Raw genomic sequence first — 27,477 nt, forward strand, 5'->3', positions numbered from 1 at the left:
TTAACACTTTTTCTTTTAGCATAACTTTTGTCATTTTTGAAAACAACATTATAGATAATATATTGTGCTGTATAAAGTTTGTGTAACTGGGTCACCATGCTGTACAGTAGGGAAAAAATAATATATTGGGGAAATAAAAAAATTTAAAAATAATATATTGGGGAAATAAAAAAATTTAAAAATATATATATATTGTAGCAACTGTGGATTCTGATTCATTTTTCTGAGGCTTTAAAAAAAAAACAGCTTTCCTGGACTTACACTGTAGAGTCTGTCTTTCCTACGGTATGTGACCATGGATGTCTCTCCCCCTTTTTTTTTTTTTTTTTTTTTCTGTCTTTTCTAGGGCCACACTTGCGGCATATGGAGATTCCCAGGCTAGCGGTCCAATTGGAGTTGTAGCCACTGGCCTACGCCACAGCCACGCCAGATCTGAGCCTGTCTGCGACCTATACCACAGCTCACGGCAATGCCAGATCCTTAACCCACTGAGCAGGGCCAGGGATTGAACCCGCGACCTCATGGTTCCTAGTCAGATTCGTTAACCACTGCGCCACAATGGGAACTCCTCTCCTCATTTTTTAAATTCTTTTTTTTTTTTTTAGTTTCTCCTCATAGAGGTTTTCCTTGTGTCTGCATAGCTTAGTCCTCAGCTAGAGATCAGGGTAGAGCTTGTGCTTAAATACCTTGAACTTACAGGGCTTCTGCCCTCTGCCAGTTGATCTGTGTGAGGGTTAGGAGGATACTCAAAGTCACTGTTCCTAGAGCAATTCTCAGTTGCCCTTGGAGCTTACTTTCCACTGGGCTCTCTTGGGTCTCCCCTGTGCACATGCTTAGTTTCCCAGTCAGTCAAGGATATGTGGAGAGCATAGCTCACACTTTTATGATTCTTTCAGTTCCAGGACCTTCTTTAAATTTCTGGCTGGTCTATAGTTCTCTGGTGGGAACTATAACTTCAGGCTAGCAAAGCTGTGGGTTTTCCTCATTTGTTTTCTACCAAGTTTATCACTTTTAGTTGGAAAAGTAGTAGGTTTTCACCTCCATCCCCAATTGAATTCAGCCTCATCCCCCACCTCCCCTACCCTGTGAGCAAAACTGATGGTTTTCCAGCCAGCCCTATCCTAGTAAAATACATTCTCACTGACTGAGCTGGGAGGGATGGGAACAGTCCCAGACAAGAAGGCTACAGACTCTTGTTCTACTTCCTCTTAAGTTCTAGCAGTTCAAAATTAAATGTTTTTTGGTTTATAGATTGCCTTTGATTAATTCCCAGACCCCTAAAATGGTTAGTTGTTGACACTTTTGTCCATTATTATGCTTGGTTTTTGTGGAAAGGATTTGTTGTCTTTTTCATTGTGTCATAGCTGGAAGCCTGACTTCCATGGCCATTTTTTTTTTTTTCATGTCCTACTTTTTAACCTTGGCTGATATTCTGATCTCCAGATCTTTGTCTGGTTCTTCTTATGGTTTCTGCATTTCTTGTTCCTCTCTCTCTCTTCAAACTTCCTGCTCTAGGCCCTTTACCCTTCCTTGGATTAAGCTGTGATTACAGCCTCTCGTTCTTAGCTATGGCTCCCGTCTAGCCATCCTGCCCTCTGTCCTTCAAATTTTCTTACAACATGTACCTACAAAGTAAGTTAAATCATCCTGCCCTTTCAGATCTACTTCAAGTAAGTTCAAACTCTTGTTTTTACAACTTGTGGAAGTCTCACCAGTATTTTTGTGAATTTTCAGGGTCTTCTCAGGAACTCTTCTATGTTGGTGATGCTGTCAAGTTAATTCTTTAATTTCAAAATGTCATTATTCATTTGGATGGGTAGCAAGGCCTGGGTTGCTAATTGAAAAACAGCTAAATGTGTCATTTTTAACATCATCCTAAAATACTGATGGGGTGTAAGATTTTATGACCTTGACTATACCTAATATTTATGCTTTGGAAAAGTGCTAGCTGACTTTGTGGGATTAAGAAAACTGTGTGATTTGTATCATTTTTTTTTTCTCTGTCAATGAAAACAAATATCTCTTTAACAAGGAAGTTAGATTGGTTAACGTGTCTGGAAAAGTTCTCCAGGAATGAAAATCAGTGCAGTGCTAGTAATTCCTCAGACTTTGTGTCTATTTCACGGAAAGCAAGTGTTAAGAAACGTAAGGTTATCTTTGCATGATAAAGTGATATGATGGTCAATTTTTTGGGTCTTTTTAGGGCTATGCCTGTGGCATATTGATGTTCCCAGGCTAGGGGTCCTGTGCCACAGCACAGCAATGTGGGATCCAAGCTGTGGCTGTGACCTACAGCACAACAATGTGGGATCCAAGCTGTGGCTGTGACCTACACCACAGCTCATGGCAACGCCGGATCCTTAACCCACTGAGCAAGGCCAGGGATTGAACCCGCATCCTCATGGTTACTAGTTGGGCTCATTACCACTGAGCCATTACAGGAGCTCCTGGTCATTTTTAAAAAAGAAATTTTGGGCTACTCCTTTTCAGGCAAGTGGAGAATTTTGGCTTCATGATACATATTGGCTTTAATTGACATCTTTTAGGTCTGAAAATTCATGAGTTAATGGAGGGCGATTCTGGACTAGCTCCACTATACTAGTTTATTTTGAACAGCACATCATGATCGTATTTCCACAAAGTCCTGAAATAACATTTTGCTTCTCTGTGGGTATAGGAGATAAACACCCTTTATCTTTCATTCTCATGGAATCCATTTTAGCTGCACTAATGTGCATTAAGAACTTTCTAACGCAATGGGAAATGTCAGCAAGAATGAACTTAATTGGGTGGTCATCCCTGAAGGTACATATTTAGGGGTTGGTTTTCAGAATTGTCACTTCATCAGCTTGCTTAAAAATAGAGGATTTACTTCACTGCTCAGCTTGAGTCAAAAGTAATTTCTTTCCCTTAGGATCCTCTTTTTTTGACAGAAGTGATTTTAAGCCAGCTTCCCTATTAACTCACTCTCATTCTACTGTGACCAAACATGTCTGCATTTTTTTCTCTATTTTTTGAAAAATAGGTAAAAATATACTGAATGTCTATACAAATTATGGTCCTGCTCAGAATTTTTGTTTGCAAAAGCATTATCTACAGCATGGAATGGGATGGATATAATCTACAGGATATGAGAAAGCAATAAATACTCTAGTTTTTCCATTCCATATTCCCTAGACTATCTTTAAGAGTCTTTAGATAAAATGTAAAACTGTAGTCTGATGTATATGTTTTATATGTTCCAAAGAAACCAAGGTCCCAGTGTCTTTTCCTTTAGATTATTGCATTTCATTATCATACTCCTGTATCCCATTGTCCACTATAATTTCATCTCCATATATTTTTGGATTTGAAATTTATATGAGACCTGTTCCTACCTTGTCTGCTAAATCCTTCTCCAAACACAGACTGCAGAAACGCCCTAAAGACATACTAAAAGTGGGGAAAAAAGGACATACTAAAAGGAATTTAAAGCACTTGAATGACACTCTTTGTTTATTCAAGTAGATGCATACATAGCAATAAATTCATTTAAATATATTTAATGATATTTTTTGATCAGCATGTACCACTTGGGCAATAGTCTTAGACCATAAGGAACTTAAAATTCTGCTGGGAGTTAAGTTGTGCAAACTCATATGCCTTCAGGACCCAATCAGTTAACAAACGATGACCTAAACAGTTGTAAATGATAGGGAGTGGTGGAGACCATGGAGAACTGGTGATTTCACACTTCATTTAAAGGAATTCCAGGAGTTACCTGGTGGCACAGTGGATTAAGGATCTAGAGTCACTGCTGTGGCTTGGGTCACTGCTATGGCGTGGATTTGATTCCTAGTCTGGGAATTTCCACATGCTGCAGGCTTGGGCAAAAAAAAACGAAAGGAATTCATATTTGGTACTTTTAAAAGCCAATGTGTTGAGCAAACAAAACATTTTTTCTGGGAAAATTCAATCCATTGGGTAGGACTTTGGACAGCCAGCTTTTCAGTGTTTCAGTTATCTATTATTGTATAATGACCCACTCCCAAATTTAGAGGATTAAAGCAAAAATAATTATTCATATTTCTGTCTCATAGCTCTGGTGGTCACTAGGCTCAGCTGGGTGGTGCTCGCCCCTGGTCTTCCACGTAGTTACAGTCAGATGGTGGTTGGGGCAGGAGTCATAAGGGAGGCTTCCTCTCATAGTCTAGTGGTCGATGCTGGCTGTTGACTGGAATGCCTGCCATGGCCTGTCCATGTGTACTGGGCTTCTTTGTGGCATACTGTTTGAGCAAGAAACTTGGAAGAGCAAGTTTCCTAAAAAGAAGGGGGGCAGTGTTCATGTATGCACCAGGGGAAGTTGCATCACCTTTAATTACTTAGCATTGGAAGTCATGTGGTATTTCTACTGCATTTGATGCTTTACAGGTGAGTCACTAAGGCTAGTCCATAATCAAGAGGAGAGGAATTTAGAATCCACTTCTTAATGGGAGGAGTGTAAAAAAAAATTGCAAACACATATGAAAACCAGCACAGGCAGCCTTATATTCGAGAATAGTAAAGCTAAATGAGCTCAGATATAATCATGGAGATATACAGAATATTTAACGGCTGCCTGGGTGTGGGTACTGACCCATGAGAAGAAATCATAGCATCCACAACTGGTAGGCCCTTTTAAAGCAGCTACTTAATATCAGTTCTGGGTATAATCAGGGCTCCAAATGTGTCCTAAAGTCAGCAGGAGCTCTGGAAAGTGAGGAAAGGTGAGATCATGCATCTCATATGTTTTAGGAATTCCTTCTTTTTTTTTTTTTGGCCATACCTGTGGCAAGCAGAAGTTCCCAGGCCAGGGACTGAACTTGTGCCACAGGTGTAACCAGAGCCACAGCAGTGACAATGCCAGATCCTTAACCTGCTGAGCCACCAGGAAACTCACTTTTTATCTTGCTTTTGAGGAATTCTTGCTGAAGCTTCAGACGCCCTATAAGGATCCATCTGGTTTTTTGATTTCCTTGTTTTGACTTCCTTTGTCCATCAGAAGTTAGAAACACTGTTTCCACATGGCTCTTATCCTAATGTTTTGAAAGTTTATCCTTTGCTAAGGAAGGGGAGTTGGGAAGGAGGGGAAGAGAAGAGACCAGCTCTAAGAATACACGTTACTTTTTGAACATACTGTGGTTCAGTCCAATGTCATTTAGAAGCAAGGTTGAGAGGCACCTTCTCCCCTCTTGACCCAAAGAGCAGACATACAAATGCTGGGTTCTTTGTGTTTTAGTTTTCTGTTGCTGCTGTAATGAATCGCCACCACCTCATTGGCAACTCACAACAACACAAAAGTACTACCTCACATTTCTATAGGTTAGAAATGTGGGATGGCTCAGTTGTTTTCTCAGCTCCAGGTTGCATAAGGGCAATCAAGATGTCAGCTAGCTGGGCTCTTAGCGGAAGCCTCTGGGAAGCATCCTCTTCCAGTCTCATTCAGGCGTTAGCAGCTCCACTTCCGTGTGGTTGTAGAACTGAGGTCCCTACTTCCTTGCTGGCTGTCGTTTTTGGCTCTTGATTATTATTATGTTTTGAATTTCATCAATAAAATTATATAGAAAATTTTCTCTCACTGTAGAAATACCTATATAACATCCTTGGTTTTGGCCCGTGAAATGCCTAAATGTTTATGATCTGTTTACAGAAAAAAATTTGCTGAGGCTGATCTAAGTGACCTCCTGTGTATTTAAAATGGACGGGCAACTCTTCATAGCTGGAAGGGGTTCCCAAGATCTCTTCATGCAACAATTTAGTTTTATAGCTGAAACTGAAGCCCAGGAAGATAGGCCATTTTTCCACCACAACCCAGCTAGTTAGTGATAGAGCCAGAATAAGCCATTAGATCTTTTGCTGCTTAAGTCAGTAAACTTTCTCCTTGAGCAGGCAAACCTCTGGCTAGCCTGGTTGTGCTTCATTTCTCTCTACGGAGACTTCTGTTTTGTCACCAGCCCCATACATTTAATGGACACTTCAGAGGTGATGCAGCATAGAAAGCTCAGCTGCCCCATGGATCTGTTGAACAGAGCCTGCCAAAGAGTAGTTTGTTACTGGGTCTCCATCTGTGGGGAGAGCCCTTTAGATTCAGGATTTTTCATTAAAGCTCTTTATAAGCCCTGCTGCTTTTTCCATGAAGTTAGTAACAGTGAATAACCAGGCATGTTAATAGATTCTCATTGAACCATGTTCAGTTTAGGATAAGACTTTGCTGAGCAAAGCAGTAGCCCTAAACTGAGGCGATAATTTCCCCGCGTGTCCCACTTCCCCATCATTCCCTGGTTATGTGCTAATAAATGCCACCACATTTTATGTGTTCTTGCTGCCCTCTTGCCTGGGTAATGATGATCACTTGATAGTGTTTCTTTCTCTCCCTACAGGTGGTTTACAAATCCAACCACAGTCAATGCCTTCTACAGTGCATCCACCAACCAGATCCGTGAGTACTGGCTCCTTGTCTCCCTGTTAATGTGACTCACAGTGGAAGGAATGTTGCCATGACTGTTATTTAAGAGTGTAGTATTCTTTTTTGTTTGTTTTTGTCTCTTTAGGGCCGGATCTACGGCATATGGAGGTTCCCAGGCTAGGGGTCAAATCGGAGTTGTAGCAGCTGGCTTACGCCACAGCCACAGCAATACCAGATCCAAGCCTTGTCTGCGACCTCCACCACAGCTCACAGCAACGGTGGATCCTTAACCCACTGAGTGAGGTCAGGGATTGAACTTGCATCCTCATGGATGCTAGATTCGTTTCTGCTGTGCCACGATGGGAATTCCAAGAGTATAGCATTCTTTATTTCCCACCCAAAGTGGCCAAGTATGTTGGTGAAGGAAGTTTGTTTCCCTACCCATATGCCCAATTTTCCTCATCCTCTTTACCTTATAATAAGTCTTTTTAAATAAGCTTTATAGGGAGATCCCTTTGTGGCTCAGTGGTCATGAACCCAGCTAGTGTCCATGAGGCTGCGGCTTTGATCCCTGGCCTCACTCAGTGGGTTAAGGATCCGGCGTTGCCATGAGCTGTGATGTAGGTCGCAGACTCAGCTCAGATCCCGTGTTGCTGTGGTTGTGGCATAGGCCAGCAGCTGTATCTCCAATTTGACCCCTAGCCTGGGGACTTCCATGTGCCGTGGTTGTGGCCCTAAAATAAAAGGGAAAAAAAAAAAAGCTTTATATAACCATTAAGTTTTTGTTTTTGTTTTTTTAAAAAAAAACAACAATAAATAGTCTACAATGATGTTGGCCATGCAAAGGAACAAGCTTCCACTTTTTTTTACGAATGGCCTTAATGATTTTTGCCTATACTCTTTTATTTTTTTCCAGAATCAATCAGGTAACTGGGCAGATTTTCAAAGTTGAAGGGACTGTAAGGAAAGCTTTGAAATGCTGTAATTGATCCTGGGGTGTAAAATCTTACATTTCTGGTATTTACATGAATTGGGTACATAATTATAAATACCATGATAAGTTTATAAATTATTAAAAATCAGATTGGCACAAATTAAAAATCAGGCAGCACCAGCTGTTGGCAACAGGGACACATACTGCTGCTAGTGGAAGTGTAAATTGGTTCGCTTACTTCGAGGAGCAGTTTGGCAACATGCAGAAAGGCCAAAGATGGGCACACATATCCGTGAATATCACGTGACCTCTTGCCACGTGCCCTAATGCTGTTAGTCAAAGTGTGGTCCTGTGACCAACAACAGCAACGTCCCAGGGGAACTTGTTAGAAATGCAATTTTTCAGGCCCTAAGCTTAGACCTGTGGTTCACAAACTCTGGGTGTGGGGCTCTGCAGTCTGTTTTATTAAGCCCTCGAGGTGACTCTAACACAGTTTGCATAGTGGTGCCTAGAGAAGTCTCGCATGAGGAGGTCCACGAGAGGATGCTCACAGCAGTGGTTTTGTGTGTGTGTGTGTGTGTGTGTGTGTGTGTGTGTGTGTATGGAATAGAGCAGCATTGAGCTCAACCATACATTTTACTTTTTTTCAAATGATTTTTATTTTTTTCCCTTATAGATGGTTTACAGTGTTTTTTTTCAGTTTTCTATTGTACAGCAAAGTGACCCAGTCACACATATACATATATACCTTCTTTTTCTCACATTATCCTCCATCATGCTCTATCATAAGAGACTGGATATAGTTCCCTGTGCTATACAGCAGGATCTCATTGCTTATCCATTCCAAGGACAATAGTTTATTAACCCTAGATTCCTAGTCCATCCCACTCCCTCCCCTTCCCCCTTGGCAACCACAAGTCTGTTCTCCAAGTCCATGAGTTTCTTCTCTGTGGAAGGGTTTATCTATGCCGTATATTAGATTCCATATATAAGTGATATCATGTGGTATTTGTCTTTCTCTTTCTGGCTTACTTCACTTAGTATGAGAACCTATAGTTCCATCCATGTTGCTTCAAATGGCATTATTTAGCAGTGTTGTTTATGAAGCAGCAAAAGGGGAATAACTTGGGTCTCCAAAGGAAAACGAATCATACATGTCATGTTCCCACAAGGGCATGCCACACAGCAGTGACTAGGGAGTGACCAGAGTGAGATGTATTAACATGGATGAATTCCACAAGTAATAGGTTGTATGGGGGGAAAAACTTGGGAAAATATATGGAGTTTGAGACCTTATAAATAGAGTTGAAAAGCATGCAGAGCAGTTCTCTGTATTGTCTACAGGGAGATCCATATGTGGCAAAAGTATGAAGATGGTCACAAGACTGACCGACACTGAGTGCAGGATGGCAGGACCTATTGTGGGAGGGTGGACTGCTTGGCTGAAGCCCTTGATGGTTTTTCATCCCCCTGCACCGCTTCTGGTCTCCACCACTCTCCCTGGAGTGGTGAGCACACCTCATCTCTCAGATTTAAGCATATCTCTGTGCTGTTTGTTGCGTGTGGGGGTTGGAATTTAGAAAGACTGGCCACTCTTGACCATCCCTGGATTGCCCCATCATGGCTGCCTCACTTGCCTCCCTGCTTCTGAGCTTACTCCCCTTCCATCTATTCCAAATAGAATATTGCAGCCATTTTGAGGTGTTTTACTATCATCTCATGTCCCTCCTTTGAGCAGAACCTGTTATCAGCATCCCATCTCACTCAGAGTAAAGGCCAAATTACTTAAAATGGTTCAGGGGCCTCTTATCATGCTGCCTTTATCTGCCCTCTGTTCCAGCCCTGCTGCCCTCTCTCCTGATCCTAGAGCACAAAACACTCTTGTACTTGGGATGCTCTTTGCCTTGGAGAACTTTTCCAAGTGACCCGCCTGCTTTGCACTCCCAGTTCCCTCAAATCTTGCCTTGAATGCCACCTTCTCAGTGAGGCTTCCTGTCTGCTCACCCTCTGTGTTTGCCCTCATTCTGATAGGTTTCCCTGGCCATACAGGACAGCCCACTTCCAGCAAGCACATCTCCTTAGAGTCGTCCTCGTGTGGCCACTTTTGGGAATGGCAGTCTCTGGAGGGCTTTGGTGTGGGAGGGTAAGTGGTGAAGAGAACAATCAGCTGCTGGTGTATTATTATTTTTTTTATTTTTATTTTCCCACTGTACAGCAAGGGGGTCAGGTTATCCTTACATGTATACATTGCAATTACAGTTTTTCCCCCACTCTTTCTTCTGTTGCAACATGAGTATCTAGACATAGTTCTCAATGCTATTCAGCAGGATCTCCTTATAAATCTATTCTAGGTTGTGTCTGATAAGCCCAAGCTCCCGATCCCTCCCACTCCCTCCCCCTCCCATCAGGCAACCACAAGTCTCTTCTCCAAGTCCATGATTTTCTTTTCTGAGGAGATGTTCATTTGTGCTGGATATTAGATTCCAGTTATAAGTGATATCATATGGTATTTGCCTTTGTCTTTCTGGCTCATTTCACTCAGGATGCGATTCTCTAGTTCCATCCATGTTGCTGCAAATGGCATGATGTCATCCTTTTTTATGGCTGAGTAGTATTCCATTGTGTATATATACCACTTCTTCCAAATCCAATCATCTGTCGATGGACATTTAGGTTGTTTCCATGTCCTGGCTATTGTGAATAGTGCTGCAATGAACATGCGGGTGCATGTGTCTCTTTTAAGTAGAGCTTTGTCCGGATAGATGCCCAAGAGTGGGATTGCAGGGTCATATGGAAGTTCTATGTATAGATTTCTAAGGTATCTCCAAACTGTTCTCCATAGTGGCTGTACCAGCTTACATTCCCATGCTGGTGTAGTATTATTGTGAAAATACCTTTGCTTTCTCCTTTATTGAGATATAATTGACAAAAATTTTATGTATTTAAAATGTACAGCATGATGGGGTTTTCTGTAGCTCTCAGTTGAGAACTAAGCTCCATGTGTTACATGGGAACATATGATATTTTAGATATTTTATAACTACTCTTTATAATAAGTTACATGTATAAATGTGAATTATAATAGCATTTGGAATAAATTTTTTGGTTATACATTTTTAAAATTATTTTAAAAGAAAATGTCATTATATACATGCAAAGGAATATATATAACATGCTAGAACTCATAAAGGTAAAAAGTATTTAGCAAACGTATGATAAAATAAATATATGTTTATGAACCCACCACCCATTCAAGAACTGGAACATTCCTGATGCCATTGCATCTGTCTGTGCTCCTCCCCATCCCTTTCTTCTTCCTCATCATAGTAGTACCCACTAGTCTCACTTTTTTGTTTGTCATTTTCTTATTTTTTTAAAAGAAAATAAATTTTAAACCACATGTACATCCCTAAGCAATATATTCTTTTTGCTCAATTTTAGCATGATAAGAATGGCATTATATCACATGCAGCCTTAAGCAACTTTGCTTTTCATTCAACATATTTTTAAGATTCATCCAGGTAGCATGTGGCATTAGGTTTTTCCATTTTCACTGCTGTGTAGTATTCCATTGTATGACTGTGCCCCAGATTACTTATCTGTTCTACAGACCTATGTTTCCCCCTTTTCCCAGGTTTTTGCTGTTATGAACAATGTTGCTTTGAATATCCTGCACATATCTCCAGAAACAAGTGTTTGGGGTATATACTACGAGTGGAGTTACTGGCTTATAGGGTATACAAATACTCAACTTGCCAGATAACACCAGATGTTTTCCAGAGTGAGTGTTCCAAAGTACAGTGTTCTCGTCAAGTCACTTTCATCCCTTCTTGTCATTGGTAGACGTAACTGTCATCAATCTAGTGAATGTAATCAATCAGTTCTTGTGCAAGAAAAGGCATTGAGAGAGATTCTTCACCATTGTCTCCACCTTCACTTAAAAGTGTCAGTGAATGCTTACTGCCCTCTGGGGAATTTAAGTATACCTGGTGATACTTCTGCCTCCAGGATTCACCCCAGCTCAGCCTTTTTCTTATGTGGGAAGAGCTGATCTTATTGGAGTTTACTGAACAAGCAGCCATTACAGAGTAACCTAGTGGTTTCTTGAAAGCTCATGAGCAGAGGGGCTTTAGAATGAACAATTTGAAGCAGTATTTTAATTAAGAGATTCAAGCTGTTTCTTTTTTCCTAATGACCAGCACTGGCTCTTATTGTAAATTACTTTCCCAGGCAAGATGACAAGGAATCCTTTGGGTGACTTTTTTTTCTCTCTCTCTCTCTCTTTCTGATTTTCTGGACTATGGATTAAGACAGGTGGAGTTCCTTCTTTTACATTTCCCCATTGGATTTCCTGGGACTCCCCACAACCCACAACTGCCTTCTTTTTGCTTCACTGAAAAAGTGAAAAATTGAGGTGATTTTCTAAAATGAACATCTTTATTGATTAGGGGCTGATTCTGACAGCATGTGGCCATCTGTTTAATTGAGTTTCACATCTCAGATGTAACTATACTTAGTAACGTGATTTATGAGAATTTCATTCAGTTCCCATTATCATTTTCTGATGGATGCCATTTAAGTCAGCTTCTGCATGCAATAGAACCTTGAGTAGAAAATAGAAAAACCTTTTTTGTTTTTTACAAATCCATGTCTGTATGTGATATCCTATGATCTGGGGCCATCTTTCCATATTAGATTTTTATAGGGTGGTTAAAGCTTATTTTCCTGCCCTTGACAAGCTGGGTGGCAGTGTCTTCAGGCACAGAGTATGTTATGAAATAATAATGGTTTAAGTCTGTGGGATGGGGAGTTACCCTCAGGAGCTGTTGCAGAATTTGATTGTATTTGAACTGATAAGGTGGTTAAACAGGAAAACAAGGAGCTAGGGTTATCAGTGCCTAAGCTTGAGTTCCCCTAAGTCTGTGATAAATGCAAATCTGGTCTTCCTGCTTTTAGTAGGGAAACAGTGAGGATCTTGATGGCAGACCTGGAGGGCCACTGATGGAGTTGCATGACCTTGGTCAAGGTGTTTCTCCTTCCTGACCCCTCTTGTCCTTATCTGCCACATGCTGAGGTTACCTAGTCTGCAGAGTTTTTGGTAGGATTTAACAAGATCAATTTGAAAAGTGCCAGCATACTGCCAAGGTCAGGGTTTTGTATGTGGAAAACTGGCATGCCAGTAATGCCTGGGAGAGCCAGGCTATCACAGGCTTTACAGCATAATAGGAAAATTGGGTGGGGGGCATTTTGAACTTTTACTCTTAAAAGGTTTTATACATTAAAACAATGTTTTTGTACATTAAAAATTACAACTAACTTGGAAAAAGTATTTGGCGGTTGGTTGATGTTCCTCTTACCCAGAAATTCCACTCTTGATAAATGGGTCCTCTGCCCATCAAGAGACAGGTACACGGATGTTCATAGCAGCTTTCCTCATAAGGGTAAAACTCCGGAAAGAACCTGATTTCCATCTGCAGAAGAGTAGACAAGTGAATTGTGGTATATTCATACAATTGGATATTGCACAGCAATGAAAAAGAACAAACTGCCGCATGCTACAGTATGTCAAAATGCCACTGACTTCAGGCTCAGTGAACACTGCATGGTTCAGTTGTATAAAGTTTAGGAATAGGCAAACAAATCTGTGACCTTAAGTGATAGAAGTGAAAATAGTGCTTTATTTCAGGGTAGTGACTGAGATGCGGGCACAGGAAACATTTTCTTGATCTGAGAGGTGGTTGCACAGGTGGCACATGTGTAGAAACTCATTGTGTTCTACCATTAAACTGTTTCCCTTTGTCTAGGTAGTACCTCAACATAAACAGTAACAGCCCCATTCCCCCTTTAACATGTTTAGAACAGCAGGTAGCCTGCATAGACATCTGGACTTATGACAGGTTACCTTGGGCCAAGCCACCAGAGGTGTAGACCAGGGATCAGCAAACATTTTCTGTAAAGGGCCAGACAGCATATACCTTGGGCTTTGTGAGCCAAATGATCTCTGTTGCAAATTCTCAACTTTGCCATTGCAGCCGCAGACCATTCATAAGCAAATGGGCGTGGCCATGCTCCAGGAATACTGTCTCCATGGCTGTAGTGCCAACCCCTGGTGTAGAGCACTGTGAGGGGATGGGATCCAGGAAGCCTTGTAGTGGGTTCTGACCCGGCTTCCAAAGTACTTTGGATCTAACCGGGTGGTGGTACGAGAAGCGGGAGGGTGGGCAGCTCACAGTTGGTTCTTATTTCCACTACTGTGGACTGGTCTTCAGAATAAAATTCATTTCGTATATTCACTATCAATGTGTGTCTGCATAGTGCTTCATTTCAATATTAGTTTTTTATCTTCATAGGTCTCAAATCATATTAAGGAGTTATTTTAAGCAAATAAAACCTTGGCTTGAAAACAAGCAAGGCCTGAGGGCTAAAACCAATGATTTTATTATCTTCACTCTTATATACAAAGGATTTAGTTACCTCAGTTTAATCACAGATATTGTGCTAAAGAAAATAAGCCTTTGTCCAGAGGCTGGGCTTAGGCTGGCATCAAACTCTAAAATTAATCCTGAAATCAAACATAGATTTGTTTTGCTGTTAAGAAAATAACTGTGTTTCAGACTGGGACAATTTCTCATACTTTGCTGACCCTGCCTAAAACCATTAAGTAGAAGCCAAGTTAGCAAACACTCACTTGCGGCCCCTACTGGACTTTAATGAAATTAAATCCCTGAATCCACGTGACACTCTGGGGAGCATTTGAAAATGATCTTGCATAGTTTTGGAGCTAGAAGGTAGGAAACTTTAAGTGACACCTAATCCAGATTTCTCACTATCTAGAGGAGATCCTGACACTCAGAGCAGCAATTCTTTGTCATTTTTTCTACTTACTTAATATTTATAGAGCCCCCATGATTCTCCCTTCTTGGTGTTCACACCCCTGTGAGGTCCCCTCCAACACGGGGTAAGGCTGATCTCTGTAACTAAAAGGATACTGTCGAAATGGCAGCGTATGAATTCTGAGGCTATGTCATAAAAGACTGTCGCTTCTGCCTTGCTGACGTGGATTGATCACTTTGGGGGAAGCCAGCAGCCGTGTCATGAGGACACTCAGGGGGCTGGCAGAGAGGGCCATGTGTGCGCCTGCCATCTTGGAGGTGTAGCCTCTAGTCCAGCCAAGCCTTCAGATGCTTGCTGCCCAGGCTGCTGTCTCGACAGCCACCTCATAAGAGACCCTGGGACAGCCCACCCAAATAAGCTGTTTCTGAATTCCTGGCCTGGAGAAACTGTGAGTAAGTAAATTGTTATTGTTTGGAGCTACTCTGTTTTTGGATACTTTGTCATATAGCAAGAAAGGAATAATAGAGACATTATAAGTTATTAGTGGCCAGGGGAGGACTCAAAATCAAAGTCACTAATAACTTGCACTAATAAAGGCTACTTAACATCTTTAAGCCTCAGTTTAATTATCTATAAAATGGAGATAATAGTCATGACCATCCTATAGAGGTGTCGTGAAGATTAAAGGGGAAAATGAATGTAAAATGCTTGGAAGAGAGACTGGTTTGTAGTAGTTAGGCAGTAAATCTTAGGGGATAAGGGTCCTCACTTTTGAGGAGTTGGGAGACTGACTTGTTACCAGTCATTTATCAGACATCCTGGCGAGTGTGTGGCTGAAGGGTCTGCAGTGCATCCTGGGAGCCACAGAGCAAAGGCCATTATCTGGAGGAGTCAAGATTGGCTTCACAGTGGAAATGGCATTCGAGTGGGCTTTGAAAGGAAAAAATTCTGTAGGCAAAGAAGGTAGGTTGGAACAGGCAGAAGAAATCCTGGCTGTTGCAAAGACACCACATGGCAGAGCGTGGCACAGGCACAGATGGTGAGATGTCACAATTGCTGGGGCACAGACTGCATGTGGTGCCACAGGACAGAGGCATGATGGGAGACACTATAGAAGAAGTCGATGAGGGCCTCGTAAACCACATTGAGGAACAGGACCTAGGGAACTAGTATAGTTTTCTTTAGGAGGCAAGAAACTTATGTTGTGGTTCTTTGGTCTTAGTCTTAAAGATCATGGCTTGGAGCAGGGAGCGATTGAGGCCACTTAGGCCAGCTAAGAGTTTGGCAAATGATTCAAGGGAAATATGGAGAAGGTCTAAACTTAGGCAGTGGCAGTGGTGAGAAGAGATAGGATACATTAAATCCCAAAAGATTGTTAACAGTGTAGTGATAATACAGGTAGTTTTCCAGCTTTTCCACTGATGCTTTGAAGGACTCCCATGAACTGGAGATAATTGTTCTGTGCAGCCACTCTTCACTGAGAACCATGAATGTGTCATGCATTGCGCTGGATCCTTTAACATATATTATCTCTAATCTTCACAGTGGGTCTCTGCGCTTGGCATTGTGGCCCATCTTATAAAAGAGGAAACTGAAGCTCAGGGAGGCCAAGTAACGTGCCAAAAAGCACACAGCTAGTAAATTGCAGGGCTGGAGTATAATCCAGGTTCTGTAGTTACGCATTCTTAATTTTCACCCTACACTGTTCCATGCTGAATCAGAACTGTAAGAATTACATGAAATGATACATGTGGACACACTTCGAAGAGGATAGAAGCATGATGTAATTGTATGTTAGAATAATCATTATTATATTCTGCCCTCCCCCATGTTGGGTGGGGATTGTTTCTGTTGGGTATGGAAAAGAGATATTACAGGAGGTGTGAGGGTCAGAGGTCAGGCAGCCCCCAGGTTGCATGGATTTCATGTCCCGAAGGCCCGTGGCATCACACATCTGTTGATTGTCGCCATCTGTAAGAGTGCTGCTCTCTGCAAGCCCTTTGGCTATGCCCATGATTTCCTTCCAGCCTTGGATTCAGGTAGAGGGTGGGAGAGTTATTTGAGAGGTTTCCTAACCTATGTTAAAAAGAATATTTTGTTGTACTGTCCCAAAATGTTTTACTTCACAAAGTTTACTGTGACATTTTACAGTTTTTGTTGCGTTGAAGTTAAATCACGAGCAAACTTGAAATAGTGTGCCAGATTGCCCAATGAGGCACCTAGCAAGGCTGTGGGACACCTGCTGCAACTATTTGAAGATGTTCTTGCCCTGGTCTAGTCGAGGACTCTGGAGGTCCTGACACAGGCCCCTGTCTCTGAGGCCTGACCAAGGAGGTGGCCGAGAATGACAGTCTGGGTAGTGCCACCAGAGCACAAAGGTGTTTTCACCTGGGGAGCCTGCCATCTTGTGGTATTCCCATAACTGGTGAGTCCCAGGACTTATGCCCAGAGGTGCATATCTACCACCTGCCGTGAAGTTCTGAAAACCCACTCGTGGAGCAGGACAGTGGCTGTTTGCAGGCAGAGGGCCGGGCAGGTTTGCGCCAGGCCTGGGAATAGAAAGCACCGGATGATTTTCAGGATCAGTCTGCTGAAAGAGGTGTGGTGTGAGGGGGCCGTGCACTGGGAGTGGCCTGGATGTGGGCCGGGGTGAGGGGAGCCTGAGGAAGCTGGAAAAGAGCCATGGTGATGGGAGTCACTCAGGGGCCCATTGCACTAATTGGTCTCGATGGTCACGATCTCACTTGTCCTCCCTTGAAAAAAAATCAACTGTCTTTGACCCTTATTACAAAAGTAGATCATATTTATTGTGGAAAATCGAGAAAATTTTAGATAAGCTAAAAAACGTTTAAAGATAATCATTTAAAAATGGCTCCTGTTAATAATTTTTTTTGACTATCTCTCAAACTTACGTTTACCATATTGAAAATGAAATTAAATATGAACTCATCCAGTAATACCGTTGTTCCCCACTGAGAGTTGTACCATGAATAATTTTTCCATTTATTACATATTCTTCTAAGTCATCGCACATAGTATTCCACTAAATAAAATCTCCTTAATTTCTTTAATTTCCTACCCATAAACTGTTCCACTATTGTAACAAAAACACCCCCCCCAAAAAACACCAAAAACCTCTGTGATAAGTTTTGTGGCTATCTGAGGCTCTTTTTTTTTTTTTTTTCTTTTTTCTTTTTAGGGCTGCACCTGTGACATATGGAAGTTGCTGGGCTAAGGGTCCAGTCGGAGCTACTGGCCTACACCATAGCTACAGCAATGCTGGGTCTTTAACCTCCTGATCAAGGCTAGGGATCAAACCCTCATCATCAAATATACTATGTTGGATTCTTAGCCCCACTGAGCCACAATGGGAACTCCTGAGTCTATTTCCTTACTGTAAATTCCTAGATGTGGAGGAATTGCAGAGTCAAATGGTATGCTCAGTTTAAGAGGTTTTAAAATACCTATTATGCTACTTCTCTTGAGGAAAATGGTACCAGTTTATATTTTCATTAACATTAGATTAGGTGATTTTCTTTTGCTGAGTTAGGCATCCTAAAGATACCATTGGAAGAGCTGCATAAAGAGACTCTGTTTTGTGAATCTAACTGATAAGGGGAAAATGTTTTTTTTTTTTTTTTTTAGGGCTACACCCATGGCATATGGAGGTTCCCAGGTTAGGGATCTATTTGGAGCTACAGCTGCTAGCCTCTGTCACAGCCATAGCAATGCAGGATCTGAGATGCATCTTCGACCAACACCGCAGCTCACGGCAATCCTGGATCTTTAACCCACTGAGTGAGGCCAGGGATTGAACCTGCAACCTCACGGTTACTAGTTGGATTCGTTTTTGCTGCACCACAATGGGAACTCCCCTCTGAGGGGAAAATGTTAGTCAGGTTTTCAATTAGTGACATCACACAAGTATTTGTTGAGCTTCTCCTGTCCTCTGTGTTCTCTGACCTCTAGTGTCACTTTGGAACACCCAGGACAGTAGTCGAGCATATGAAAGGACCCCTGTGGGAATGTGAGTAGATTATGATATACTGAGCTGCCGAGTGGGGGGAAATTTGTGTTTTCTCTGCCAGATGTTGAGCTATAGCAGCAACTCCCTAACTGTGGCCCCTGGATCAGCAGCAGAAGCAGCACTTGTGAGAAGTTGGCATTACCTGGTCCCATCTCTGACCTCCCAAATCAGAAACTCTGGGGGTGGGCCTAGCAACTTATGTTTTAAGAAGATTTCAACCATCCAACCTCTGCTAGATGCTGAATTTTGAGAACTGCAAAAAATACAGCAAATGCAGAGGAGGTCCAGCTCTGTTGGGCGAAGGTCAGGAGGCTAGCTTGTCCTGGTTTGCCTTGGACTTCCCCAGCTATAGCACCAAAAGCTCCACATCTCAGGAAGCCCCTTCAGGCCTGGGCAAACAGGGATGGTTGGTCATCCTGGTAAAGAAGAGAAGGTTCTCTGTGTTGCAGCCCAGGACATAATTATGGCAGGAAAATGGTAGAAAGGCCAGAAGAGATGGTTTCAAGATGGAGGGTGGGTTTTAGAAGCTGCTTTCTGCTTGTCAGTTCTAGGCTGATAGATATGGTGGCAGGAGGTTACCTGCAGGAAGCCAGCAGATGGCTAAGGCATCTCGCTGAATCCCTTGACACGAGTCACAGCTGTTAGAACTTGATATTTTCTGGAAAGGGGAGGGTTGGCATTCACCAAACTACTGCAAGATGCCAAATTGAAAAAAAAAAAAGCCACTATTAATCTTAGCAGTGATGACAATGAAATCCCTTTACAGCAAAAAACATAACCAAGAGCGCTTTGTAATTGCAGCAATTTCCATGTCCCAACTGATGGCCCCCTTGATTTTAGAAGAATGGTATCTGGCTTATCTGATTATAAGAACTAATCCTCAGTAAGATGTAACCATCATTCTCTCTTAAAGTGAGCATTCATCCTGGATTTTCCAAAGCAGTTGCAATTAAAACTATTTTTGTCCTTTTGTACAGTCATAATTTATAAGCCATGTAAAGTTTCAGTTTTGAAAGAATAGTCTGCAAAATTATAATAAAAATATCTAATCGTATGTTACAAGTACGGTGTTGAGGAGCAGTAAAGACAAGAGAATGAGACAAGAGGGCTGATATAGATACATCAGTTAAGTTACATATAAGCAGTTCCTTGTCTTTCCAAGATTTCTGAACTTGTTTGCATATTAGCATCACCTGGGGAGCTTTTAAACACACTGATGCTTGGGGCTCCATCCCAGACATTGTGATGTTGAAAGGTCTGGAGCAGGGGTTCGGGCATGGTATATGTTTTATTTATTTTTTATTTTTTTGTCTTTTTGTCTTTTAGGGCTGCACCCACGGTATATGGAGGTTCCCAGGCTAAGGGACAATTTAGAGCTGGAGTCGCTGGCCTGTGCCACAGCAACAGCAATGTGGGATCTGAGCTGCGTCTGTGACCTATGCCACAGCTCACGGCAAAAGCCAGATCCTTAACCCACTGAGCAAGGCCAGGGATCGAACCTGTGTCCTCATGGATGCTAGTTGGGTTCATTAACCGCTGAGCCACGATGGGAATTCCCATCATGGTATATATTTTTAAAGCTCCTCAAGGGATTCTGATATACAGTTGGGATTAAGGATCTCTAATCTATAGCACTGTAAATCAACTATACTTTAATTTTTAAAAAAAGTTTTTTAAAAAAGAATCTTTATCCTGACTTAAGCCAGTGGATTTCAACTAGGATGCACCAAAATAACCTGGAGGCCTGCTGTAGCCTCTGGTCCACTGATCTCACAAATCTTTTATCCATTAGCATACATGTGTGTATAAATAACTCCTTTCCCCAGACACGCCTATTCAACTCCTCCCGTTTATCCAGTATTTCTTTTTTTTTTTCTTTTTTGTCTTTTTAGGGCGGCACCTGAGGCATATGGAGGTTCCCAGGCTAGGGGTCTAATCAGAGCTATAGCCACTGGCCTATGCCAGGGCCGTAGCAACTTGGGATCCAAGTCGCGTCTGCGACCTACACCCCAGCTCACGGCAGCACCAGATCCTTAATCCACTGAGTGAGTCCAGGGATCGAACCCACAACCTCATGGTTCCTAGTCACATTCATTTCCGCTGCACCACGATGGGAACTCCCTATCCACGATTTCTTTACCGAGTTAAAAGATACTCCATTTAAAAATACACTTTATAGAGCTTTGGTATGAGTTCATCTTCCTTTCTATATTTTGCAAAATAGAATCTTTTTTTCCCCTCACTGGATTGTAGGTTCTTTGAGGACATTTATACGTTCACGCTATTACATTTAGAATGGATAAGCCCTGAGGTCCTACTGTATAGCATAGGGAACTATATTCCATCTCTTGAGATAGAACATGATGGAAGACAGTATGAGAAAAAGAATGTATATATATGACTGGGTCACTGTGCTGTACAGTAGAAATTGATATAACACTGTAAATCAACTATAATAAAAACAAAATTTTAAAAAAGCTCACCTGAATGGCTTAGAACATCATGGGTGCTCAGTAAGTGTTAGTGGTTACTGGTTATCTATGGAAGTTGCACCATCATTACCAAACTATTCCCAGTAGTTTTCATAATGATATTTAAATATATTAATCTCTCCAAAATTAGGGTCATAAAATATGTTCACTCAGTCAACCACCGAACTTGGAGCTATTGCACAGAACAAGTGAAATAATCAAAAGTGTGAGCAGAAGTGACTACAAGTGAATCTCACTAAGAAGTATGATGTTGCTAAGACAACACATCACCAGTAAGCTGTGAAATGTACGTTGAGACTTGGATTAGTTCAGTAATATAAACATACACTTAAGGCTCTTGAAAATAACTGTCACCACATGTACTAGAATAAAGTCACATTAATACATCAAGAAATCCATGCTAAAGACCAAACATCCTATTATTTGACAAAGCTGATGGTATAATACAATGTGTCAATATAGCCAACCCCTCAATAAAATTATCACACTCATAGTGAAAGAAAACAGACACAGATACACACTCAATGGAAAACCCAAGCATGTCTCTGCAGAAAATATGGTAACAGATTTAGTTAAGCAGTTGAGTGTGCACTTGGACTACAGATTCTCAATCCCATTGGTTTCTCCTTTAGAATTTCCCCTCTATCACTTTTGTTTTGGACCGAATTTCCTTTGTTACTTGCCCCTGAGTCTGCTGGACGGATCATAACAAATTCAATAATGCTAATTCCTTCAAAGGAGTCAAGGGAGAGGTTAAATTTAAGAATGAGCTGCTCCCCAATTTGTTTTTTCTATTTTGACTGCTTTGCAGCATTTAGAGTTCCCAGGCCAGGGATCAGATCCAAGCCACAGTTGCAACCTATGCCATAGCTGCAGCAGTGCTCGATCCTTTAACCCATTCTGCCAGGCCAGAGGTCAAACCTTCATCCTGGCACTGCAGAGATTCCACTGATCCTATTGTGCCACAGCAGGAACTCCAGGCTGCTCCCAAATTTAGATGGAATTTGAGTTGCCTGGAATGGTACAGTTGACCCTCCTTATCCACAGGCCCTGTGTCCAAGGGTTTAACCAACTAAGGATTGAAATCCACCCTCAGATATGGTAGGTATTAGTAAATTTTCAAAAGTTTGATATAGAGAAAGGGAAGAAGCAGGTGCTCTGTGTTTTGAAGACAGATACGGAAAGTTGGAGGCTTCCCATTTTAAAAAATCTGACCAAATATGGAAACAACAGGAAATGATGTCTGTGCCAGCCTCACTATAAGTGTCTTAAAATAATCACCATTTGTGAGTGTCCAAAAAATAAATAAATAAATAAATAAAACCCTAAAAAAACCCCAAAACTTACAAATAATAAAACTCTGGAAGGTAATACTTTCAAAATACTTGCTACGTAATTACTTTCCTGAACCATATGCTGATGGATGTGGAACTTAATGTGGCAATTACGCGAAAGCATACAAAGAATGTAGGGAAAGAGTTTATTCATTATTGTTACGACCAAAGGACTCTGATCTAAATCAGTATTGTCTGATTTTCTCTATGTAGCATATGCATACATAACCATACAAAGGGAAAATATCCTGCTTTTATCCCTTGTTTGTAGGGAGGGCTAAGAGGACATAGGGCTGATGGAACTTGTATGGAGCTGGGTGGGGCTTTTCATCTTGTTAATATCTGCATTCTATTTTTTTTTTTTTTTTTTAGGGTTGCACGTACAGCATATGGAAGTTCCCAGGCTGGGGGTCAAATTGGAGCTGCAGCTGTTGGCCTACACCACAGCCACAGCAACATGGGATTCAAGCTGCGTCTGCAACCTACACCACAGCTCACAGCAATGCCAGATCCTTAACTCACTAAGTGAGCCCAGGAATTGAACCCGCATCCTCATGGATACTAGTCAGGTTTGTAACCTGGTAAGCCACGATGGGAACTCCAATATCTGCATTCTGATTGAGAGTTTATTGGAAAAAAAAGGTGCCAACCTCAAAACTACACTAGTTCGGCCATGAATATAAGGGAATGGTACCAACAGAGTCCTTAATCTAAAAGGAAAATGAAAACAGAACTTCAATAATAGAATATATCCCATTCTGGTATTAAATGTGGAAACTTCAAGAAGTGGCACATAAAAGTATCATGTAATGTTTTAGACTTTGGCTAACACAAACTTATAATTATAGGTAGTGCTTAACCTCAGTTACTCTTTAGAGTTTCACAAAGTGCAGATTTTATTCACTCAACAAATGTTTATTGAAGACTTACCACGTCCCAGGCACTGTTCTAGCTGTGGAGGTATTGCAGTGAAAGAACAGTCTAAAGAAAAGTCGTTTTGTTATGGAGTTTGCATTTCAGTTGGGGAAAGACAGATAATATTTCATAAAGAATAAGTAAAATATGGAGTATCACAGATGGTGTCATGATAAGATATAAAGCAAGAAAGGGGTGTAGGATAATACTTGTCTTTTTTAAAAAGCACTAGCGAAGGGCTGGAGTTCTGGCTGTGATGCGTCAGGTTAAGGATCTGGCATTGCTGCATCCATGGTATAGGTCGCAGCTGTGGCTGGGATTTGATCCCTGGCCTGGGAACTTCCATGTACTGCAGGTGCAGGGTCGGATGAGGGGTGGAGTGGGTATAGCATTAAGGAAGGCCTTAAAGAGAAGATGACATTTGAGTAAATATCTGAAAGTAGCTGTGCTGATAGTAGTGCGAAGTTCTGGGTTGGGGGGGGGCTGTGGGGAAGAAAGGAAAAGTATTAATTTTTCTCATGTCTCTATCTCTCCATACAGTTTGAATTTGCTGTCCCTGAGAATATGTTTTTTTTTTTTTTTTTCTTAGGTCTCGGCTGTGGGAGAATGGGCTAATTTTTTTTTCTCTACGTTTGTCTATGCTAAAAAACCTAATTAATGCAATTTTACACTAGTAACACGGATACTGGAACCCTGACTCATTGAGGCATTTAACTTTGCCCAGAAAGATGTAACTACAACTAGGATATAACTTTATGACTTTAAAGGCCAAATAGTTGAACCCGACTCATTGAATGTGATCAGTTGTTTGGCAGTTGCGTCCTAAACAAAAGCACTTTCTGCCTTTTATAGTCACCATTTTGCTATGACTCCAGCCAGGTTAGTCAATATTCATTGATAGCATTATGAGAAAGCCCAATAAAAATGAAAGGCTAACCCAAGTAGAAAGCCTAAAGCAGGCCTTGTGATTTTCTTACATGCAGATTTGAAAAAGAGAATTTTTTATTAACAAATAATGAGGTTTTTACAACATATGGAAACCATATTTTCTTTTGTCAGAATTTTAGTATTTGGAATTATTTAACCACAGTCTGCATCTTTGCTTGAAATAGTGAAATTTGCTGGCATTGACAAATATAAGTGCAAAATACTACTATGCAAGCTTAGTTAACTGTAAAGTGTTTCTGGATAACCTTTAGAAGAATTTTCTCTAAAACACACACATGCTTGGAGTTCCTGTCATGATGCAGTGGAAACAAATCTGACTAGGAACCATGAGGTTGGGGGTTCGATCCCTGGCCTCGCTCAGTGGGTTAAGGATCCGGTGTTGCTGTGAGTTGTGGTGTAGGTCACAGATGTGGCTCAGATCTGGCGCTGCTACGGCTGTGGTGTAGGCTGACAGCAACAGCTCTGATTAGACCCCTAGCCTGGGAACCTCCACCCCATATGCCGCGGGTGCAGCCCTCAAAAGACAAAAGACAAAAAAAAAAAAAAATAAATGGGATCCTGCTGTGTAGCACTGGGAACTCTGTCTAGTCACTTATGATGGAACAGGTAATGTGAGGAAAGAGAATGTATACATGTAGGTGTAACTGGGTCACCATGCTGTACAGTAGGAAAAAAAATACATACATAAAAGATAAAAATAAAACACACACATGCTAGTTTCTAAAAGAATTCATTTAATTACACAAGTTGATTACCTTGATTAATCAAAATTTTAAACATTACATTTATGTCCAAAGCCCCCTTAACCACCCACCACACCAAATCCCAGTTATCTCCAGGAGATAAGTAACCCTAAGGGTTACTTGGGATTTAATTGGGATTTGGTCACTTGATCGCTTGGGTATGTGTTTTACAGACCTTTTCTGTGAATTTTCATATGTATACTCAAACTGATAGGATAGTTACTTTAAATCTATAAATGTTATTTCCTTATGTATATTTATGCCTTGCTTTCTTCCAACAGCATATCTTAGAGAGTTTCCCATACTAGAATGTGGAGACCTACCTCTTTCTTTTCATTTGCCACATAGCAGTCGTTAATATGGTTATACCATCGTTAAGTCATACCCCTCCTGTTGGACATCTAGATTGTTGCACACATTTCTCACTTATAGCAATGCAGCAATAATATGTAGTCACGACTCCACAGTGCACATGAGCCAGTGGTTGGGCAGTGGTTCTGGAAGTGTGGTTCTCAGACCATCAGCATCAGCATCACGGGGGAATTTGTTAGCGATGCAAATTCTTAGCCACTGCTCTGGACCTACTGACGCCGAAACTCTGAGGGTGCGGCCCAGCAATCTGTATTTCAGTAAGGCCTCTAAGTGGTTCTGATGCATGACAAAATTTGAGAACCACTTCCAGGAATATATATGTGTACATATAAACATACATGCATATGTGTACATTTTTACTCAGTTCTGCTATAACGCAACATATATGTTCCTTAATATCACTGCACTGTGCAAAACTGCCATAATAAGCCATAAGACTTATAGGAAAAATAGCGTTAAGGACACAATTAACAGCAACTTTGACATGGGGAAACAAAAGTTTGGAGCCTGATAAAAATGATAGCACGGTTTTATACATGTTAGTTGGGTAAATACATAAATGCTACAGTATGGGGTTCCCATTGTGGCATAGCAGAAATGAGTCTGACTAGGAACCATGAGGTTGCAGGTACAGTCCCTGGCCTCACTCAGTGAGTTAAGGATCCGGCATTGCCATGAGCTGTGGTGTAGGTTGCAGATGTGGCTCAGATCTGGCGTAGCTCCACTTCAACCCCTAGCCTGGGAACCTCCATGTGCTGTGAATGCGGCCCTGAAAAAAAAAAAATGCTACAGTAAATGTGGCACTGTCTTGGAAAGACCTGAAGTTTGCTTGAGGAAGTTGGTGTTGGAGGGCTTGCAGCTTGCGAGTTTCTTTGTAGTGGTGGAAGGAGGTTTATCTGAAATTGGTAAGAGAGTTGTAACACCAGACATGGGTGGGTATGGCTTCTAACACATGCAGGGGACAGAGGTAGCTGGTCCATGCTGGAATGTATGCTTTTCGTGTGCTCCTATGTGGCTCAGTTTACTTGGGTGCAGTTTTCTTCTTTCATCTGGCATTTCTTGTGGACAAAGTTGCACATAAGCAAATGTGGAGTTGTGTCCCAGTCTTTTCACTAATCTATCAATCGTTAATATACGTGTCATAGCAGGACTGACTCTCTATACCTATACATACATTTACACATAAAGTACACATGAAAAGACTCATACACGACAGGAGCTGTTTTACACTTAATTTTTTTTTTTTTTTTTTGCTTAATAGCTTAGAGCCTTTTCCATATCAGCGTGTAGTTAATCTTTAAAATGGCATTTAAAGTATTAAGAGATGACTAAATTGCTTTCCAAAATGCTCGCGACAATGTACACTCCCACCAATATGCTTCCTACACTTGTTACTCAAGTTATTAGCTATTCAAGTTATTAATATTACCTATTATCCAAGTTATTAATTTTTGCCAGTCCAATAGTTAATTTCTCTTTTCTCCCTCCCCTTCCCTCTCTCCTATCTCTCATATTCATATATATATATATATCTGCGTGTATGTATGTATATATGTGTACGTATGTATACACACACAAATATAATGAGAGGAAAAAGGAGCTTGAAACATGTAAAACTGGTGGTGAGGCAGTGCTGAAATGGGGAGAAGAGGAAATAAAATGGATATGCAAGAAAAGATAAGAAAAGCCTCTTAAAAGGGGTGAGGAAAAGCAAAAGAATTCCATTCCCATTTATTTCATCATTTTCCCCTTCTACATTTGCTAAATAGAACTCGCTCACTTTCTGAGATAAGCTGTTGAGTTGGCCCTGTTGGGATCTGATCTATCACTCTCACCAGTTGACGTCTCCAAAAATGCAGCTTAAACTGTTAATCCGTTCACTTCAGCAAACCGGTCCTAAGGGCATCAGAATCTTCCATTGATCAGTGTTGGCTTCCCTGGCCCTGACAAGCTGTGAAGATACAGCTGATCTGGGAGGGTATGTGTGTGTGATGCCTGCAGCCTGTGAGTCTGGGGGCTCTAACATTAGCAGCGGCAGAAAGGAGGCCCATGCAGGTGTCAGATGTTTGCCTGCAAAGGGGTTGGCAATGAACATAAAATGCCTCCAGCTGGGCACATTACCAAGCAGGAAAGCCATAATGATTTAATAACTAAATCACATCAGTCTATGATCATTGTTCTTATTAGGAAATATCATTGCTTTTTGATGATATGTTAGTCAGAATTTATATATAAACACTGTGATTTACATATATATGTGATATACATTTGCATATATATCCAAGTCAGAATGACATACTAAAAGTAATCACCAAATAGAGGCTGGAATATTGATGTAAAGATGCCAAAGATATTTAAGAAAATGTGGAAATTATGAAGATTAATCTGACATTGCCCCTTCTGAGTTGGATGCATTTTCCTTTATGTGAAAGCGGCAGAAGAGAGAGGGCTACT

At 41.2% G+C, this 27,477-nt stretch overlaps 1 protein-coding gene across 9 annotated transcripts in view; it reads left to right on the forward strand.

Annotated features, from left to right (window-relative positions):
- Positions 1–27,477, forward strand: part of PHEX (phosphate regulating endopeptidase homolog, X-linked) — a 221,590-nt gene that overhangs the window by 161,209 nt on the left and 32,904 nt on the right. For all 9 annotated transcript variants that reach the window (XM_021079391.1, XM_021079390.1, XM_013986002.2 and 6 more), the window contains one exon: positions 6,399–6,457. In XM_021079391.1, the coding sequence (XP_020935050.1) occupies positions 6,399–6,457 (59 nt within the window). The remainder of the gene's footprint in view (positions 1–6,398; positions 6,458–27,477) is intronic.

This window comes from Sus scrofa, chromosome X (assembly GCF_000003025.6).
Source record: "Sus scrofa isolate TJ Tabasco breed Duroc chromosome X, Sscrofa11.1, whole genome shotgun sequence".
Lineage (NCBI taxonomy): Eukaryota > Metazoa > Chordata > Mammalia > Artiodactyla > Suidae > Sus > Sus scrofa.